This window comes from Alexandromys fortis, unplaced genomic scaffold (genome assembly GCF_014885135.2).
Source record: "Alexandromys fortis isolate MF-2015 unplaced genomic scaffold, M_Fortis_MF-2015_v1.1 scaffold_17, whole genome shotgun sequence".
Classification (NCBI taxonomy): domain Eukaryota; kingdom Metazoa; phylum Chordata; class Mammalia; order Rodentia; family Cricetidae; genus Alexandromys; species Alexandromys fortis.
This window is the reverse complement of record NW_026067896.1, coordinates 233,895-255,824: the sequence shown is the minus strand read 5'-3', so window position 1 is coordinate 255,824 and position 21,930 is coordinate 233,895. Positions and strand designations below refer to the sequence as shown.

The window sequence follows — 21,930 nt, the reverse complement described above, 5'->3', positions numbered from 1 at the left end:
AACTGCTTAGGATTTCACAGTTGCTTGCTAGGAATTGAGAATTGAGAATCTCACACTGTCATGGTCTTTGTTTGCCTGTTTGCTTTCATTTGGGTCGGTGTTGACTATCTAACTCAGGGTCTTTTGCATGTATACAAGACAATAAGGACAAGACAGCTATTAAAATCTTACAGAGCTGCACCCTTAGACCCAACTCTAGTATTTCAACCCTGCCCTAGACTCTGTTTTGGGAAATGCACACTCCGTATTGCCCAACCTGGTCTCAAATTCCCGGACTGAAGTCATTCCCTGACTGAGTCTCCTATGTAGCTGATTTGGTAGGCATGTATCACCCAAATATTTTTTTAAATATACTGCTTCTATTACCCTATTATTTAAATTAATAAGGTTAAAAAGATCTTGCTTATCAAACAACTCGTTTGCTTTCTGTTGTTGTGATAAAACATTGATAAAACCAACCCAGGGAGGAAAGGGTTATTCACTTCTATTTCCCTGTCAATCTCTTAGGGAGGTGAGGGAAGGAACTCAAGCAGGACCCATGGAGGAGTGGTCTTTTATTCCTGCCCACAGGTGACACCATCTACCATGGGCTGGGCTCTACCACATCAACAATTAATCAAGAAAATGGCTAAAGGCTGACCTATGGAAGCATTGTCTCAATTAAGGTTTCCTCTTCCCAAACAGCCTTATCTTGTGCCAAGTTAGGAAAAAAAAAAAGAAAACAAAACAAAAAACAGCATTCCAAACTAACCCTGTGATACTTTTAGGTTTTATAATTTTGTTTCTCACTTAAGATTTTCTCTTGAATTTTGAAAATGTCGAAGACTTTGAAGGAACAAGTACCTAAGAACTATACCATTATTATTTTTAGGGCAGTTTTAGTTTCTTTAAGCTGCCTGTATAAGACCCCTAGGTCTACTTATTTACCCTTCTACCTATGCCCTATATCAACAAGGGCACCGCATTGACTGGTAAATAACTAGTGCTCCTAGATATCAAATCTCTGGACATATGACAGGAAACTATCCAATGCTAACATTAATTGAGGGAAGTTTCTGTCTTGTTTAAACTAAATTCAGCTGTATTAACAAGGCAGTAATTGTGAGTTCAGATACTTTTTCCAATAGCTAAAAGTTTTCTTCTTTTTTTAATGTGATCTTCCCATCCCCCACCACGTGCTGAAAACAGACGACAAATACCATAGGTCTTTCAAACAAATGGCAGTACTTAGACAAGGGAGCTCATTCACAGGTGGTTAAGAAAACAGGAACTACCACACTGGCCTTAATTTTTATAGCTTACCAAAATTTTCCTGAACTCAGTAATGACTACTAATGCTTTATGATATTATTTACTGTTTCTTTAAAAAAAAAAACTTAAGCAGAAAGCATACAGGAAAGTGGATGTGAGTCTATACAATGATTTACTTTCGGCATGACAGACTTTATTTTGGCACTTTAACAAATTTGCTTTACAGCAGTGACAAAATATTTGCCAGAAAATTCTTTTCCTGGCACAGATATCCCAAGCAAGTTATTCTACAAATAGAATTGCACTGTTTAGACAGTTAGAGGTATACCCACTACATTCTTAGCCTCTGTAATTGAGGGGCATTGTGCAGCTTTGGAAGGGCCCATCATTTCCTTTTAATCATCCTAAACAAGGTGAATGACGTCTGTAATTGGACAGGAATTTGGGAATTAAGGCCTTTAAGGATTCAGATACAACACGGTTCCAAGTGTTACTTTAGTTTTGTTTGATTGAGTTCTGTGGCAAGTCCAGGGAAGGTTCTCAAACGAAGTGGTCAAACTTTCTTAAAAGTAAACTTTATGCAGGAAAAGTTGCAGTTCTTGCTGTCTTCTTTCTACTTCCAAGGCTCACAGTTTAAAAATAAAATTAATGGTAAAATAGAAAATATAACAGAGAAAAGAAATGCTTTGTACAGTGAGTACCCAACCAGGTTATCCCAATCCCGCCATCTCTTCCTCTGGCATTGCTTTTCCTAGAAATATCCATCCGAAGTAGCAAGACTGTCATTTATCATCCAGAGTCTCCCTACTCTTCCCCTCAGCCCCGTGGAGTGGCTGTAGTGCTCCACACAGGAGTTCTACCAATCTCCAGGGCGCTTTGACAGATAAATGAATCTGTAGGACTGAGCTCCAGATACCTACTTCCAGAAAGGTCCTTTCACTTCTTTGGAATTTATACTTTTAAAGGTAAATTGCAAAAGAAGGCATCTTATCAATATTGCCAGTAGCTATGCTATAAAGGTTGCAAATCTTGAAATCCCTTGCAGTCTTCCTATCCCTGTACCCAAACACATGGATGATGCATACATACCAGGTGACTCTGGTAATAAACAGCCTTGCTGTTCAGCTCTTTGGTCTTGACTTACAGACACCATGAAATACTCAAAAATCAAACCCACATCGTTGCTGAGAGCAGACGGTCAGTCATAGCAAAGGAAGATGTACATCTGATAAAATGTACAAAATTTATAACAGTGACATTATCAATATTAGGCCACATGATTTATTCAGTAGTTTGTTTCCAAATTACAATTTATGTCTATTCATAAGACTACAAAAGCTACCATTAGAATTGTCTGTGCTTATAAAATGCCAACTGTTTTTTAAACTGTTATATATGCTCATTAACACCAGTCTGCAACAGGTTACATAGAATCATAGGCACTTCAAAGGCTTAAAAAGATGTTTACAACTTAAATGCATTTTAAAGAACAAAAACTGGTCTTTTTTTTCTTTAAACTCTTCCTTGTATTTCAAATGGCAAGAAATTAACAAGCACAGTGGCCAAGGAATCTGCAGCAACTTTTCAAAATACTGTTAGCATCTTTGGATTTGCTGAGGCTTGTCAGTTACTCATGTCAAATCCTCCCAAAAGAAGATCTGGTTAGATCGCTAGGACTAAACAGCTTCGTAGTAATAATCCAATTTTACACATTAATTTGCGGTTGCAAATCTGCCTGAAGCTACAGGTAATGAAAAGAAAAGCAAGTGTAAAATGGTTAGTCTGACATTTAAAAAAGTACATAAAGTAAGTTTACATATTTGGAAAAAAAATCACATATACACTAAATTACCATTATTGTAATCATTCAGAGACAAATTGCACCTTGACAGCTACAAAAGGCATAAGGTTTTGTTTTTAAGGAAGGGGGCAAGAAGGGAGAGCAGAGAAGAGGGACAAGACATAAATTAACAAAGACCAACTTGGTAAGGTCAATTGGAGACATGCTGATGAGGGGAACAGCAGTCATCTTTGAACCAGAAGATAAACACAATCATTTTGTATTTGCGCATAGATGCTCAAACCAATTCCACGAATGTCAAGGGTTTTCATAACATAATATTTTGCCACTGCTATTCACAGAACACTGCAGATGTTAAATTTTTATGTTGTATGTCATTCTAAAGAAATACATGAAAAGTTTTAAATACAATGGGATTTTTATCATTAAAAAGCCAGTATGGCTCTGTAATGAACAAAACAAATAACAAAGATCTTCATTACTCTATGCCAAAGCTTTATTTTGAAAAGTTCAGTGATCTCCCAAATAGAGACACTAAGTGGGAGCTTTATGCATAAAACTCCTTAGTAGGTGCCTTCTGGTAAGCTGCACTGGATGGTTTGCGCTCCCCAAGGTCATAGCTTCCTTCATCTTTCTTCCTCATGCGGTACACCAACAGCAAAATGAGAAAAATGGCAAAGAGAAAGCCAATCACCCCACCAGCGATGACAGCTGAAACAAAAGAAAGAGCTCTTTTACATGAGGTTCGAGGTTTGTAGGAATTAGTTTGGTCAGTTCCAAACTATTGGCATTTTTATAAAAGGTTTGAGAACCCAAGTTTTAAAAAGAATAATCTGGATTCAATAGTGTCATTCCTCATAAAGGTACATAATATCAACCCAAAAGCCTCCATAAGAAAAATCCAGAAGCAACCTCAACTAATCTTACACTTTCAAGTACTTGTATTCAGTACTTGCATTTCACAATGTAAGCTTCTAATCACAATGAACGTACTAAACATGATATAATAGAGTTAAAATTGAAGAATAAATACAAAAAGCATGCAAATATCTTTCTATTCTTGATTTTTAGGAAACCCTTACACAAATTAGGTATTATTACATCTTGCAAATCTTCTCCTTCAAAACAAATACCAATACAGGCTTCAGTGTATTTCTCTTATCAGAAATTTCTGGGACCAGGAGTCTTTTGGTGTTTGGACTTTTTCAGATTCTTGAATATTTACATATGTAGAATGAGATATCAGGGATCCGTTCCAAGTTTAACTATGAAATTCATTTATGTTTTCACAAATACTTTATACACAAAGACTAAAGGAAAACTTATGCAATTTAAAAGTAATTCTGTTCATAAAGCAAGATTATGTAGTGTGCCTGTGTTTGGGGTGTAAGCCATCTCCAGAGCTCAGGAAGTGTCTCTTCCCACTTATGGCATCATAGCAGAATTTGACAAGCTTTGGCTGTTTGGAATATTCCAGACTCTCAGATCAATGATGCTCAACCTGTACTTTCACCAGATGAGTTTTCATTAGCAGCTAAATTTTTATCACATGGGAAGCATTTGTGCCTTTTCCTCCTCTCAGATGACCTGGAATACAACCCTCTGACTGGCACCTCCCGCCGTGCCCCCACCCAATGGTCTTGGGACTATTCAGCCTTACTGCTTCAAGGTTCTACCACTCTGATGTCCTTGCCATGATGGAATATAACCTCAATTGCCTCCCACTTTAACCTCTTATCAATGGCTGGCTGAGGGATAGGCCAGAGGAGTTAACGTGCCATTATGAAACAGAGTCTGAAGATGAATCACTTCCAGGAGGCCAGTAAGATGCTTTATTAGGGCCACTGAATGCCACTTTTCCCAATGACATCTTTAAGCACCTTCCTACTTGAAACTGCTGGCAACTCACCTGCTAGGACTTCTGTCCGTTTAAACAGATTGTCTGAATGTTTCTCTGTGTACACATCTGTACTTTTTACAGCAGGACCCAGCTTCTCTTCTGCCTCAGAGATGCCAACTCCCTCCTTGTCAATTTCTTCAGGTGACTGATGTGGAGAAGAAAGAGAACATTAATATCACTCTTCAAAGATGTGCTAGGAAGAAGAAATAATAGTAAGTATATCCTTAATTTCCTTTATCTTTTACAAGCAAGTTTAGTAAATAGTAGTAATAATAATTTTTTTTTATTTTTTTATTTTTTTTATATTTTTATTTATTTATTATGTATACAATATTCTGTCTGTGTGTCTACCTGCAGGCCAGAAGAGGGCATCAGATCTCATTTCAGATGGTTGTGAGCCACCATGTGGTTGCTGGGAATTGAACTCAGGACCTTTGGAAGAGCAGGCAATGCTCTTAACCACTGAGCCATCTCTCCAGCCCAGTAATAATAATTTTTATGATGTTTCTATGCCCATGAGTGAGGCTCCATTTGGACCCATGTAGCTTGAGGTTTTTGGTACCATAGAAGCAAAGATGGATAGTTAATGAGTTCATAATATAAGAATGATATACATAGTTATTTTAGTTGAAGATTCTCAGAATCTTTACTTTCTGGGCTGGGAAGATGGCCCTGTGCATAAAATGTCTGCTTGCTGTGCAAGTACAGAAACCTGAGTTTGACTCCTAGAAGTCATATGAAAACACTGGGTGGTGGGGGCATGGTAGAATCCTAAGGCTCTGGCCAGCTCACTAAGTGACTTCTAGGCCAATGAGACAGCCTCTCCCTCTCTCTCTCTCTCTCTCTCTCTCTCTCTCTCTCTCTCTCTCTCTCTCACACACACACACAAACACATACACACACATGCACACACGTGCGCGCACACACTCACATGTCCTTTGAGTAGAGATTTTGTTCAGTTGTTCAGTTGGTCTGCTGTCAGGAATGTGGTGTTATTTTTGTTGCTATTTAAAATCGCTCAGATGAAGGTGTGGTTGAGAACCCCTGATTTAGAGCAGTTAGGTTCCAGGAGCTGTTAACTGAAGTTCGTTCTCAGTAGCTAACACTACTGATGGGAAAACACTGTCCATTCTCTTAAACTATAAAGTCGGTAGACAATGAGCTTCCTTCCTAGCCAAACCTATTCTAAGGATTTCCAGCCATCTTCACCAGAGTAATGTGCCATGTGTCATTCAGTTGTGTTTTGAAGGCTGGAATTCATCCTAGTCAAGAAGACAAAAAAACTAAGAAAAGATTTCATTTTCTTGGACTACCTCAAAGTCATCTTTATTTCTAGGAAGGACCACACGCTATACAAGGGGGTTTCACTTGAACTCTGGTGATCAATGTGGATCAATGGGTCCCCTATCTCAGTGATCAGAACACATGAGGCTTCCACAGTAAGAATAAGTCATAATGTCATTTTCTTTTCCAGGTTACAAGAAACTCTGTACTGCAAAAATCTTAAGCTGCCCTGGTTTCCATAAATTAACATTTTGTCGCTGCATAAACACAAAGCCAGGTTTCTAGGTTTTCTGTCTGGGTATAGAAGAAATGGGAGGTCCTCCCAAGACCTGCTGTTCCAACTAGAGCAGATGAGAGAAATCTGTTGGCAGTATCTTGCTGGTTTTCTCTATTTTCTTCTTATGGAATTCCCATCACAACTGGCTGCCTGGTAGGACCAGCAGCAGATCGGAGGATGGCGTATTTGAGCCTCATCAAGGAAGTGCGTGCTTCCCTGCTCACTGGCATTGCTTTGGTTGCGAGGTCTTTAGAAGTTAGGAAAAGGGAGAGAAAAATCAAGCAGGTGGATACTCGTGTGTCCAGGAAAAGAGGTGAATGAACACTGCAGGAAGTGAGAAAGACACTGAAGCTTAGACCCTGAGTTTATGTCATCTTTACGCCATTATTAAGACAACATAGCTTCACCTGTTGTTACTTTAAGCCTCTAAAGTTATTTAAGCGTTGACTTGTTCAGTTCCCTTTGACTCAACTTCTGAATAAGAGGGGGACAATGAAGTTCACCCGAGGGATGCTCTGGAACGCTCCCCACAGAAGTGGCACTTAGAAAAGAGGTCAGTCAGCACACAAGTTCAAGGTGCTCCAGACCGAGCAATCATTTTTAAACTGAAGTGCTCAACTGCACAGAAGCAGCACAGGCTCTACAAAGAAGAAACCACCACTCAGGACAGAGCTAATCTGAACTGCCTCTCATATACATGTTGGTACAAACTGGAATTATGAAAAGGGGGTATAGATAACTAAATGAAGCCAATGGAGTGTTTATTGAGTCCATGTTTGGATGTCTAGGGGCTGTGAAAATGTGTGGAAAAAAGACTAGACTCCACAAAAACAATGAAGGGCTCAATAGACGTACAACAAACTACATAAGATATCTCTACGCAGGACAGGAATGCCACCTAGAGACCTATACAAAAGCAGAATCTTCACTAATGGCATCTTAGAGGCAAGGTTTAATTCAGCTATACCATGCTACTATAAACAGAAAATTATATTGTTATTCTTGCTATTCATGATCAATATCTTCATTATCATCACCTAGAATGGTGCTTGACACACACTGAATAAGCCTCCCACGAATGGATGAATTCTCACCATTACATTAAATACAACTAAAAATAGACATTTTGTATCAAAATGTCAAGGGATCTCTACTTTCTAAACTCATCACCAAATGTCCATTTGTTAACAAAGCTGATTCAGTTACTTTTTAGGATTAAATTTTTAAAACTTAAATCAATTTTCAATCCATACTTAGTCAGTAGTTCAGAAAGCTGTATAAAACTGGGTTTTGTTTAGGATAAAACTCTTTAGTATTGAAAGCCAATACTTCCCCCAGAAGAGTTCCTGACTGCAAGATACTAAATCTTAATGGTCATAGAGTTGAAAACACTGCAAGAGAAGAGGTTAAGTAAAACTGTGGGAGAGAACTAAGCCATCTTCCCACAGGCACACAAGCTAACTGCCACACAAGCTCTGACGTATTTACCCATACTACTATCAACAACACCGGTTAGTTTCCATTTCTTCCCTCCTTATTCTTTTATTCATTCAATTTAGAAATCAATGGAGCAGCTCCCAGAAAATGCTAGGTATGTCTGCCGAGGTGTGTCACAGCATATCTCCTTGCCTTCCTGCTTCCTGGCTGTGGAATAGTCTGCTGGCAACAGTGCCAGTGCTCTGTGAGCCTAGAGAGGGTGTGCTAAACCACACAGACCTGAGTTCTTGCATCATGACTTCAAGGTCCCAAGAGTGGGTCAAACCAAGAAGAGGAGGAACAGGGTACTCCACAGGTTAAAAAAAAAAAAAAAAAGCCTGCCTGTATTCCTGCCAGCAGAGGGGTGCTTCTCATCCCACAATGCCTGCCACTGCCTTAAGGAAGCGACCCTCCAAAACCTGCATGCTTGGGAGTATCTTATTTCTGAATGAACAGATGGGCGAACTGAAAAATGAGATGCTGTGTTGCTAAGTTTTCATAAGCAGTATGCCATCCCTGAAGTGTGTAAAGTCTACCACTATAGTATTACCCATGCTCCACCAAATTCAACTAATGTTTACACAGTGGTTACCAGGCCTCAGGTGCCTGCTGCATATATTCACATCTAGTCCTCCTAAAGATCCAAGACATTTGACCACACCCAGGATTCAATGCTTAGGCCTTCACCGGACTCTAATATGCCTTTTCCACATTAAATAGCTTACCTATTAGTTGATGGCTAGCTAAGTGAAATACAATGCTAAGAAGGTCAAATGCGCAAACTCGGTGTTTTCATTAGCTAGTAGTTTTGTTCTGTTCTAAGTCCAACCATCTCATCCTTATTAAGTACGCTCTCACTACACATAAATACAGGTGCAGGTGTGCCCAGGTTCGTGTGTTTCTGAGAGTAGAACAAGTTTGTGCAGCACTGATGGTGGACCTGGACACTCACTGAGGCCTTACAACAGTACCTGTTCTAAAGTTCACCATATATTTTTGACATGAGGAAAAAAATCTGACTTAAGGTAAATAGAATTTGCTTCATAACTGGGCTAAAGAAGTTCTACAAGAAATAGTGTCATGTTAAAACCACCATATTCATCAGGAAGTTAGGCCTAGGTGATAAGAATAGAAAGCAGGTCAACCATAAAATGTAGCTAAAAGTCAAAGAGCCATTTACAGCAATATAATGCAAGGGCTATTTGTCCCTATATAATCAAGTGGGGCCTTTTGAAAGAACTGCTCTGTGCAGTCAAAACAAAGCAGTATTTGTTAGTACATGCTAATGCAACGCAAAGCAAGTGCACCTTGGTCTGAGCAGGCGTAATGCTTTGTGTCTTCAGCGTCATGGTTTCCACTTTAGGAGCAGCACTAGTGAATGAGATCTTTGGACTCAGTCGGGATGTTGTCAGCTCTGGACTCTCTATGTCTTCATCAGCTCCTAGGAAAGAAGTGAAGATGAGCTTAGCACGTGACTCATTACACATATGTGTACATTATCAGATAATGCCACTGAACGTTGATTCAGAATCAAGATTTCCAGATGCCAGTCCTTAAGCTTTTAGCACAAACAAACCTGTGATCTTCAGTGACTTTGTAGGGGCTGTGGATAGCATGACAGGAATTTTTTGTGTGCAAACACTTTGAACTCTTCCCAATAACCCTGTTTCTCTTGCATATTCAATCTCTTCTGCTACAAGTGATATTTTTGTGAGTGGGAAACATACCGTCTCAAAACCCAGACCCAATCAAAGCATGGAAAGTGTAAATTCTCCTTCAGTTGGCTGCTTATCTCATGGCAAGTCTCTGCCTTCCCTCACATTTTGTAACCACCTTTCCCAAGGTGGCGTAGTTCTTCATTAACTCCTGTCCTCCCCACCTCCTCTTCTCTGCCTGCACTGCCCACGTGGATTGACCACATCATCCACTATTGATACTTTTTGTTAAGATCACCAATGTCTTCCATGTTGGCATCCAATGGCTTTCTTTTAAGTGGCACTCAATCAGCCCTTCTTGTGTTGGTTGGACGAATGTCTCCCAAAGCCCATGTGATAGACTGGCCATCAATTCACAGTGCTGTTAGAACATAGTAAAATCATGAAAACGGTGGTTCTTAACCTTCCTAATGTTGCAACCCTTTAATACAGTTCCTTATGTTGTGGTAATCCCCAGCTGTAAAATTGTTTCATTTTTACTTCATAACTATAACTTTTCTACTGTTAGGAATTATAATGCAAATGTCTGATATGTGACCACAAGGGGGTTGCAACCCACAGGTTGAGAACAACTGCTTTAAAAGGAGGCCTCCGGGAAGATCAGTCACTGGGGATCAGTCTCTTTAAGAGGATACTGTGACCATGACCCCTTACCTATTTCTCTTTTATTAACTAACCAACTTAAGGTATTCCAAGCTTGATGCTCTGCCTGGTTATTGGCCCAAATGCAATAGGCCAATCAACCATGGACTAAACACCAAAACTGTTAGCTAAATTAATACTTTCTCTTCTTTAAATTGCTAATCTCAGATGTTTTGTTATGGTAACAGAAATCTGACTAACACATTCCCATCACCATTGGACACTGTCAACTATAATCTCCTTGATACATATTATTTCTTTGAGAGCTTACAACTTCCTAATTTTCTCCTACTTTTCTACCCATTATAAACAGACACATTTATCCTTTTCCATCAAAATGTCAGATAATAAGCACTCTTTATAGCTCAGTTTTAACCTTTCTCTTTTAAAAAGATTTTAATTTGTGTGTGTGTGTGTGTGTTTGTGAAATTATTACTTAACAATTCCCCCCTAAACTGGAAATTCCAGAAGGCCAAGAGATCACATTTGTTTTGCTCCTTGAATGTCCAATAGTGTCCTGACCACTGCAAGCTTTGAGCTGAGAGCTGGTATGTGTTCATTAAGTGACTTCTTAATTTACATCTGAAACATCCCCACAGATTATACTTTATGCACTCTTCTCCAGCCAAGGCACTGCTTTGGAGGCTGTGGAATATTTAAGACTAACTTAAGAACATGGGCTGTTAGGGATGAGTGTTTGAAGGAGCTGGCCTAGATCTCCAGATAGAACCACATACCGTATGCTCCCACCACCACAGGCCAGTCCACATTGCCAGGCCTTCCTCTCTGTGATTCTCTGAAACCATAAGCAAAATGAGCCTTTCTTCCTTTAACTTGTTTCTGTCAGGTTTGTCACATCGATGAGAACAATAGTTAATACGGTTACTAACCACTAGCTTCCTATACCTGAGAATTTCTGACATGCAAATATAACACTGTTTTTAAGTTAATCATCTGTCAAGTTTGTACAAAAATTAAAAACAGACTCAAGCTAGCAAAAACTAATCTGTTTTCTCAGATAATACTGAATGAAAGCTCTCAATTCCTCAAACTAAAACATGTGACCATTTCTCATAGAAATTATAGCCATGTGATAAACACTTTTGAAAGAAAGAGGCTAATACAGAAAGAGTGTAAAGTCAGGACTGGGTTTTTAATACTACAAACTGTCTTCTTTAGCTTCAGAATATGTATACCTGTTGTTATAGTGAAGAAATGGCAGAAAACATTGGCAAAATATAGGATTCGGAATTTTAAAAACCATCCCCAATCGGTTGGGTTTTGGGTTTGAAATTTACTACCCTGAGTCCAGAATCTTCACCTGTAAGGTGGAGTGAATAATTTTCTCTCATATGTGCACAGAGTAATGTGCCACTTAACAATGGGGTTGTGGGACAATGGTGTTGATTTTATTGTGGAAACATCACTAAGTGTATGCATAGACCAAGAAAAAAGGCTTACTACACACTAGCTAGTAGTGTAAATACATAACACCCCTTACACACACAGACACACATCATGCACAAGAGGGCTGGAATGTGGCTCAGTGGGATTAGGTGTAAGATTTGATTTTGATTTGATTTGATTTGATTCCTAGCAGATCCAAAAGAAATCAAGAAAAGAGAAAACAGTGTAGTTAAGAGACTCGGGGAGTGTGTTTGTATATGACTACTGTTTGTGCAACTGCAGACTATTTAATATATTTTTTATAATCAGGAATACGTTGTAAAATAATGATAACAAATATAATATAGTAAGTACAAACATCAATAGCACGTTGTTTATCAACATTGTTAAGGATGACTCTAGAGCTAAGGTTATTATTGCACTTGTATGCGATGTGGCAGGTTTGTGTACACTCGTGCCACCATGAACATGAGTAATGGGGTGAACTACAGCATTATTATTAATATGATGTCATCAGCTGACAGGAACATTTGGCTCCTGATATAGCACCGGGGTATCATCATAGTATATTCAGTCCATTGCTAGTCAAAATGTCTTTGTGGGGTACATGAAAATGTGTCAATCACAGATGTAATACATATTTAGAGGTAAACTGTACATGGAAAATATTATGTAAGTCATTAATAATGACAGCTCCAAAAAAATACATGGTTCTTTCCTAGTAGCCCACATAATTATCATTAAATTTTGACTTTGTTACTTGATTTGTTACTACAATGAGTCATTTTCTTCTCAATGAATCATTTTTTAAATAAGAACAAGGCCTCAATAAGGAATGATAAGGTTTAATTAAGGGCTTTCAAGACCCCTTCCTTTGTTCCAAAAGAATTTCAAACATGAATCACCCAACGAGGAGTGGGGAGAAGCAGTAGCCTACATTGTTTTGGAAGTCTCTTAGACTCCCATGATCAATACCATGCTTTACTTTTGGTAATCAAACCTGTAGTTCTAATCTGGGGTCAGAATATGCGTCTCTTCAGTTAAGGAGGGAAGGGCCTATCTGTTTCATAAAGAGATTTTCACCTATTCACCCTGAGGCTAGCACCACTTTAACCCTCAATTTATGCCATCCTTTCTGGGCATGTGTGGCCTTTTGTTGTGTTGTGGTTTGTGCCTTGGTGCTTCCCGGTATTGGTCAGTTTAGTCTTCTCATGTCTGCCAAGACTAGTACTGCATCTCCATGTACTTTTCACCTTTGTGGCTTTTGTCAGAGGTACTATCTCTCTTTTCTGATGAGTTCATATCTGATTCTTTAAATACCACTTTATCTTGAATGTGACAGGGTCTTTTTTTCTCAATTTGTCATCTTTAAAATCTGTTATTTATTTGTGTTTGACAGTACCTTCTGATGTTGCCATCAATTACATGCTATTATAATGATTATTTTTTATTTCTAGATTTCTTGCTCTCTTGAAGACAGGAAACATCTTTTTCTCTGTGTGTTTCAAGAGTTTAGCCCTTGGAGTGGCACAGGACAAATGCTCATGAAGGCTTCTCAGCTTGTTAGTTCCAATTCAGAATCCATGTTTATATAATGTGAGGTCTCTTTTCCTTGATAGAATGTACTTTCTGGGTCTTCAGACATTCTGTTCCAGGCCATTTGCTGTCCTACCGGATAGTATGAGAGGATCTAGTCTAGGTAACACATTGGACAGAACCCTAAGGAGTCCAGGGTTTCCAGCTGGGACTGAGCATCTGTGAGCTAAAGCTTCTTAATGGCAGAATGGAATTTCACACCAGAGGTAAAGCAATAAGGGGCTGAAGGACAACCCTTTCCCTCAAGCCCCACTTCCTAGTCCTTGTCCTAACTCCATTACTTTCTGACAACCTTACTGTGTGGGCTGAGAACAGGCTCCTTGGATTTTCTCATGTGAGAGTAGAAAGGATAACAGAATTAGGGATACCTTTATGACAGGATTGCTTTAGGGATAGAGCATCGCTTAGCACAAAGGGCTTCACAGATTTTAGTTACACACAGTACTACCTGTCATTGAAAAACAATGTCCACAGCACAGCTCAGCATAGTTGCTGAAGTCAAGATTAATAACTTTTCTGACTATCGTCCTAAAGCTAGAACTGTGGCTAAAGAAACTTGTCCACATTCAAGCCTTATCTCCATCCAGTCCATTTGATGACTGGGTTCAAGGCTGCAGATGCACCACTCCCACTAAATGGATGAGATAGGGAGGCGTGTGAGCACAGTGCCCCATTTCCCTTATACTGAAAGTAAACACAATCTTAGGAGGCGTTGGCAAAATGAGTTGTGCAACCTCTACAGATCCACAACAACCCTTGGATCCTAAGATCTGTGATGAAATGGGGGACCACAAAGATCCACATTTATTATTTTCGAGGACATTTTGAAATGACAGTTACAAGACACTTTTGAGGTGCTAAACAAAAAAAAATGTGCTGTGAGTGAAGGATATGAATAGTGTTGTGGGCTACAGAGAACAACTCTTTCACACTCGTTCTGCATGTGTGAGATGATCATGCTCCCTTGAATAACTAGGGCTATTTTTACAGCAAGATGGGGTGGAAACTCTTTATTCCTGGGTCAGCTACTGCCTCTTGTCTTTTCAGATTGGTCACTTTCAAAATCAAACATTCTTGTACGTCTAGATGCTTTCCAGTTTCAGTTGACTTTGGTTTGTCTAGGGCCCTCTGAAATGTAGACCAACCTCATTGTCACACATTTATATTCAGCATAATAACTGTTAACATAGTTAAATCTAATCTGTAATAGACACCCTAAGGAAAAAAGGCCTTGCTAAGACTTTCTTACATGCTACCAGCCAGACATTTATTGTTTATCCCCTGACTACATACTTAGCTCTTCCTTTTTCTCAGCTTTTTAGGAGGTGTTCCTAGCACAGGTAAAACATTTTCAGGTAAGATATACTGGGGAAATTATCAAAGACTCGTTTCTTCATCCTTGTGCCTGCATCCTCTGCAATGTGATAGTTCCCTTCATTAAGAGATACAACTTAGGGCTAGGAACATTGCTCAGTGATATGTATGCAAGGGGTCATGGGTGTTATGATTTGAACATAAAATATGCCCCCACAGACTCATGTATTGGGCATTTGTTCCCTGCCTAGTGGTGCTACTTTACAAGATACTAGAAACTTAGAATGTAGAGGCTTGCCTTGGGAAGTTAAACATAGCCACCATTACCTTCCACATTATCTGCTCCTGACAACTAAGAAGTGAAGGGTCTCCTTCACTACATATTTCAATTTTCATGTTCTATATAAGCACATAGGGTCAAACAAATCCTCTGAAACCATGAACTACAAAAGATCCTTCCTCTCTTGTGACAGTTACATCGGGGACTTGGTCAGAGAAATAATAAAGCTAATATTCTAACTTTGATTCCTAGCACTGAGCTACACACACACACACACACACACACACACACACACACACACACGTGTGATGCTGTGCCAAGCTGTAAGTCTAGGATTAGAATTCTACTTCACTCTGTGAACAAATGGCTGGCCACCTGGAGAATGAAGGACCGTGTGGACTAAGGCCAAGTCTGCTCAGTTTTCTCAGACACATGTCAGAGCTAAGCCAAAATCAGCCAATCTTCAGCTTCAAACATGTGAGGAGCCAGCACTAAATGGCCAACCTGCAGAATAATGAATTAAATGCCTATTGCTGCCAGCATTGGCTTGTTAGGTAGCATTGCAGAGGTGCAACAGATAACTAACATACCAAAGAATCAAAGATATGAAGCTAACTTTATATTACATGGCTGCTACACTGCTCCGGCTACCTATGAGCAATATAAATAAAAGCCTATAAGTTTCAGTTTTTGAGTATAATCTTAACATAGAGCAGACATTTTATAAAACTGGTATTTGTAGGATTTCTTAAAGGGTGGTTTCTATGACTATACTCTGAAAATCTTAACAATAAAATTTAAGGCTAGCATCTCAACTCCCTACAAAAGCTTTATGTGGTAAATACATGGAAATATTTATTTATAAATATATAGATATGTAATTATATAATGCATATAAATATATATTATATGATAAATATTCATTTCCATTTTGTAAATGAGGAAACTGAGACTTAAATTGCCAAGATCTCATACCTTAAGTTATGAAGGACTAGAATTTGCACCCCAAAACTATGCTTATGACTATGACACGTGGCACGTCATGGAAGAAGGCACAGCAACATCTGTGAATGCCCAGGCAGATTTACCTGAGCCAGAGGCAGAAGAATAGTCATCATCATCAATAGGATATACACCCGAGGCTTCTTCAATGGAGCTGTTGTCAAGGTACATGTCCTTATCAGATGTCAGCTCTGCTCTCTGAGAAGATAAAGACAAGCAATTCAGAATGGTCAGATTTAAAAGGTTCTGCTTCGTGTACTATTCCAGATTTGCACATGTTGCATTGAAGACCTGAAGCCCTAGTGCGGTGCTACGAATCCCCTTATCTAGCCATCCCTTATGCACAATACCTTAGCAACTTACATGACATCAAGGGCTGACCACAGACACAGCCTAACCTTATAACAGACATTCAAGTTCGGGCATAGGCTTCATTCATTCCACTCCATTAAACTTGCCTGAGCATCTCTTGTCCCAAGTTAACAAACTTTCTGAGGCATTCCTCTCATCACAAATGAGATTCCTTGATTGAGAAAGCTAAGCCACAGAACACTCAAATCATTCAAGACTCTCTTGGAAACCCAAAGCAAGGTATTACGACACTAATCACATTGGGACCCACGAAGACACACTAGACACTCACAGGCTTGGCCATACTTGTCTTTCTCACTACACATGAGTGCTCTCAGCTACCAGGGAAGTTCAGAGATCTCTGTATAGACCAAATCCGCACTGATGGCAGGCAAGACAATCTGTGTGGAGCAGGGCCTGTGGGGCTCATCTACCAAGAGCAAGAGTCCACAGCAAGCTTACCTTTTAGGCTTACTGGCTTAGCAAAATTTAATGACAAACACAGACAAAGCCACAAGAGCACTTTTTCCTGTATTATAGGCACTTGTCGATAGAAATGTGGAGAGGGATCCAATCACCAAATACCCCAGCTTGACAGCTTCTCAGCTTTTCAATAAGAGGTTACTATTAAAATTCATCTAATTCTGCCAAAGGAGTAACTTGCATAAACTGTAGACAGAGCAGAGATGAACCCTTTTAAAATGGTTTTAATAAATTGATATTTTACCACCGGTATCTCAGACTAGCAGCTTCTAAACAAAGTTTGACTTTGAAACATGCAACATGAATTATTATTCTATTTTTAATGATCAAATTGGATGTTTGTCTCTCACGGGAATTATAAAAAAACAATTTCCCTTACTATGTTGGTTTCAATTAGATTTCTACTAAAAATAAAACCCGATTTTAGTAGTCAATACTAATGAACTTTCTTGGGACGACTAGTAGGCACTGGCTCTGAACAGCAGCACTTTATCCTCTCAAGTATCAGGGGCTGGCTGGAGAGGCAGGAGGATTTTAAATATGAGCCCACATTCTCCACAGGCCTTGATGTCAAAGAACAAAAAAGGATGAGACATACTTTGTCTGAGTGATCACACTGACAGATTCAGAGGACAAGCCCTTAGGGATTTGGGGTCCAGCAAGCTGGTTTGCAGGCATGAGTAATGTCCCCTCCCACTCTAGCCAAGAATGGTCTGGAGCTTTCCTGCCGCAGTTAGAGCTAAGTTCTACAGAATACCAGTTCTCAAGCCTCTGACCATCCCACACTTTCATTATTAACGCTTGCAAACTGCATGGGGACTCCTGCATACTGTAGCTCCAAGCAATTGACCCCATTACCTTCTCATTTCGACTGAGGGAGAAGACTGTGCACATAAGCTCTCCCCATTCCTGGAACCCACCTCCATGGATTTAAACTGCTAGAGATTGACAAATTTGTAACACACACACACACAGTCACACACACATGTTTGAGGTTAGCCTCTACCTAGTTAGACTCTGTCTCAAAATAAATAAGTATATAAAAATAAAAAATCTGCACTAAGCATATGCAGACTTCTTTCTTGTCATAATTAAACAGCCATTTGCTTAGCATTTACTTTGTATTAGCTATTATAAGTAACATAGAGATACACAGGGAAAAAGCTGAATATATGGAACTCATGGGAAAATCTGTCGTTTTATATAAAAGACTTGAGCATTTGTGGTGTTGGTATACAAGGGACTCAACCCGATACATCGGAATCTTCCCGAAAGCCTCCCACACTCCACACCGCTAAGTTTCAGTACCTGGCATATAGTGGGTGCCCAGAAAATGCTACTTGTGTTGAACTAGTGTGTGGTCCCACCTCAAAGCTACTGCCAGTCCTACCTTGTCTTGTTAACTTATCTAAGGACCCGTTTACCCTTGTCAAATCCGGTCTGCTTTTCAAAACACAGTCGTATATACCCTAGTTAGAACTTGACTTTGACTTTATAGCACATGTACCAGTTAAGATAGAGATTTCCTGTTATTTTTAATTGGCTCATATGTATTCTCTTTGCCTCTGGTTGACAACAATATGTCGATACAGATCTTGAATAACCTGTGTGACCTTGTTCTTTGTCCACCTCAAAGTGCATGGGTACTCAATAAATATTTGTCAACGGAGATTACTAAATCACACTGGCTTAAGCAACCTTTGACTCAGGTTTCAGTAACACACACACCAAGACCTCTAGCATCTTTATAGTTAACTGATCTTGAATTCAAGCCTGCGAGGTAACATGCCACATACTCCCAACACATTGTACTACATTTATGTAAATGACCCAGGGTTGTAAAAGTAAGAAAGAGATTTTAGAAATCAGTTTCTCTTTTCTTAACATAGAATGCATTTTCTTCTTCTTCTTCTTCTTCTTCTTCTTCTTCTTCTTCTTCTTCTTCTTCTTCTTCTTCTTCTTCTTCTTCCTTCTCTCTCTCTCTCTCTCTCTCTCTCTCTCTCTCTCTCTCTCTCTCCTAATACTGAGGTACTTCATTATTGAGTAACAACCAAGTTTCTAGTTGGTAGATGATCCAGTTGTCTGAACCAGAACTCTGGTAGGTGGAATTCGCCTAGAAAGCCCAGTAACATCACATTTCAAGCATGCTGTGTATCATGATGAGCCACTGGTTTAAGAGGTCACTGTGGGGTCTAGATTACTATAGGACTTGAGACAAGGCCAGGGAATACCTAGAGAAGTCTGCTTGAAGCCACCTCAGTCCTGTGGCACCAGGGTGGTTCAGGGCTGTCCGGATATCTGATGTGTTCGCAGGCAGCCAAGATTATTTGTTTTTCCATCATTCATTAGGGTGCAAGCAATTTTGACATCAAATTAAAATCATTCTCCACTGCTTAGATTTTGGGAACGTTGAGAACACAGTGGGCATCAGCCATATCCTTCTACAGAGTACACTTTAAGAGCAAGAAGGGTCCTTTGCACCTGTAGCAGATAATGCTCCATGAATTCCCCATTGCCCCATTCCCCTGAAACACTGTTCAAAAAAAAGACAAAAGCCACTTTTGAAGATTTTATACCCTGTGTTGGTAAAGGATTTTGCAGTTAACATGCTTGAAAACGCTAATAAATTATATAGCAACTTTCCCTTAAGACTCAGCAATATGCCTCTCTCTCTAAAGCCATGGACAGAGGCACTCTCAGAGACTGATCTTCCACCTAGTCAAGCATCCATTCTCCTAGACAGTATATGCTCTGCACATGCTCATTGCCTTGGTGGCACAGAGTGACTGGATGAAGCAACTGAGAGAAAAGTCACAGAGGCCAGCCGTGGAGCAGACTGCAGGATTTCATGCAGAAGCTGTTTAATTTGGCTCTCACCATGGCTGAGGCAGAGCTGATGCTGTTGGCTAACAGAGTTCAGAGGACAACAGAGCTGGCCTCTCAGATCTTCCCCCTCCTGGCCGCTACAAGATGTGAATACAGGTTCAGAAAGAAAGCTGTGGAAAGCAAGGAAGCAGCAGGAAGAAGAAACCTGCTACAGGTTGAACAAGGAGGAACTCTGTCTAACATCCTACTGATCCAATTCCTCTCATGGAATTTGAGGTTGCCTAAAGTCAAAGGTGCCAGTTGCCTTTCATTAATTTTGAAAAATATCTTCATATTTAAAATGTAGCAGAAAGAACTCTCTGCCTAGCTTTGGATAAAAAATACTGTTGTACTGTACTGGATATGACAGGAACAAGTCCACGGACATTTACAAACACTCATTTTAAGGGTTTGTTTAAAATGACTAATCTACTATCTAACAATTTCCCAGGCTTACCCTGTTTTCCTACATATACTACATCTGAACTATTCATAGAAAAAGGCAAAGTCAAAGGTGTAGTTGCATAGGAAAAAAATTCTCAAATTCTATACTTAAAAAACTCATATTGCAGAACTATGGTACATATCCTGAGTTACACAGAAAGCTCCATGGTATGTGCTTTTGTGAGTGTCCATTTGTATGCTTGTAATCAGAAAATAGAGTGTGTCGGAAGAGGAAGGCTACTGGAAGAAACAATGAGCAAAATATGACATGAAAAGTACTTGATTTTGTATTTTAACAAAGTGATTTTAAAAATAATAAACATAGCTTGGTTGAGGGTGTAACTCAGTGGCAGAACCTATTTCAGTGTCTTCTGCGTTCCCTGCCTTGCCCACCATCCCTGTGCTCTGGGAGGCAGCATGAGAAGGAGGCTCACCATGCAGAAGTGGGGTTTTCTGATAGGCTGACTCTTTAGGGCTTTTGAAGACAACCTAGTTGACACTATATCTGGGAAAAATAGATAAACATTTCTCGCCTTTATAGGTGTGCTGAGTTAGCTCCAAACTGTGAGTAGAAGAAACCCCAACCCATTAAGAGTACCTCCAGTGAACTATCACTGATGGTGCACTTATATGTAATCTCAGCACCAAGGAGGCTGGGGCAGGTGGACCAGAGTTTAAGGTAAGTTTGGTTGGAAAAACAAGTTTCAGGCCATGCTAAAAAACAGCATAAAAGAAGGAATGAAAGAAACTAATTTCCTGAGAAAACAGATACATAATGAATGTCCTAGTGTGCTCATCCACAGAAAAACTGTTTCTAATAAGTCAGCAAAGTGCTAGTCTCAGGAAAAATGTAAATGGTCGAAATAGCTTTTAAAATGTAACCCTGAGTTAGTGCAAGGAACTAACTGTGAATACTTCTCTCCATTTAACAAAGAACTGCATCCAGTCAAGAGTAGTCAGACTTACTAAGCAAAAATTCTCACATAAAACTGTGCTTTAATACAGTGTTCAGTGCAACGATCAACACACACAGCTTTTACCTAAATCAAAATACCTTGCCAGGGTGTTGTGTGGCCCCCGAAAACTAACTAGACTTTGTGGCCCAGTGCTTTCAGAGAAGTCTCACTGCATGGATGCTGTATATACGGCACTAAAAACTATTTGACTTCCAACTGTGTTGTTTATTGATTCTCCTGAAATTAGCCTGGCTCAATAACTAGGCTGTTGGATAGGTTTAAAGTAACATGTCAGATTTTGGGTCCAGATGATCTTACATGCTTCTTTAGCAGAATGAAGCCACCTTCTTCCCTGCCCCAGACCATGCATTTGAATACACAAAATGGGGTATCTATCCCCAGTCTCATTTTTCTTTAATTTAGAACTTGGTGACAATGAGTAGCCCTGATCAGACATACTAAGTACGGATATACTCATTTGCTGACAACGATATCCTTGGCACACTATTCTCCAAACCTTACGGACATAATCTGTTGGTTTTCACAGGAAAGATCTGCATGATGAAGAATGCTTACCTGAAGGAGCCAAGCAAGAAGGACATCGAAACCTCTGCACCTATATACTTGACACAGCTCCTGTTTTGTAGTAATTACAGAGGAAACCCATTAAAAAATATCTCATCTGGAGACAATTTTCACTTATTGCCCTTCTGTAACTTGTAAATTTTGAAATTACTGCTTTACAAATCTTATTAATATATTTGCTTTTAAAAAGTACCTTCTGGGGCTAAGGAAGTAGCTTAATGGTAGACCACTTGCTTAGCATGTGTAAGGTCCTAGGTTCGATCCCCAAGACCCCCCCCCCTCTTTCCTTAAAAAAAGTTGG

At 39.5% G+C, this 21,930-nt stretch overlaps 1 protein-coding gene and 1 pseudogene across 2 annotated transcripts in view; both read right to left on the bottom strand.

The window, feature by feature from the left end:
- Positions 1-21,930, bottom strand: part of LOC126513887 (POU domain, class 5, transcription factor 1-like) — a 467,898-nt pseudogene that overhangs the window by 236,054 nt on the left and 209,914 nt on the right.
- The window catches only part of Sdc2 (syndecan 2), a 94,090-nt gene continuing 73,582 nt past the window's right edge, over positions 1,423-21,930 (bottom strand). For both annotated transcript variants that reach the window (XM_050162483.1, XM_050162475.1), the window contains exons 2-5: positions 16,032-16,143; positions 9,297-9,430; positions 4,962-5,097; positions 1,423-3,763 (exon numbers count right to left, since the gene is read on the bottom strand). In XM_050162483.1, coding sequence (XP_050018440.1) covers positions 3,600-3,763; positions 4,962-5,097; positions 9,297-9,430; positions 16,032-16,143 — 546 coding nt within the window. In that variant the 3' untranslated portion in view covers positions 1,423-3,599. The remainder of the gene's footprint in view (positions 3,764-4,961; positions 5,098-9,296; positions 9,431-16,031; positions 16,144-21,930) is intronic.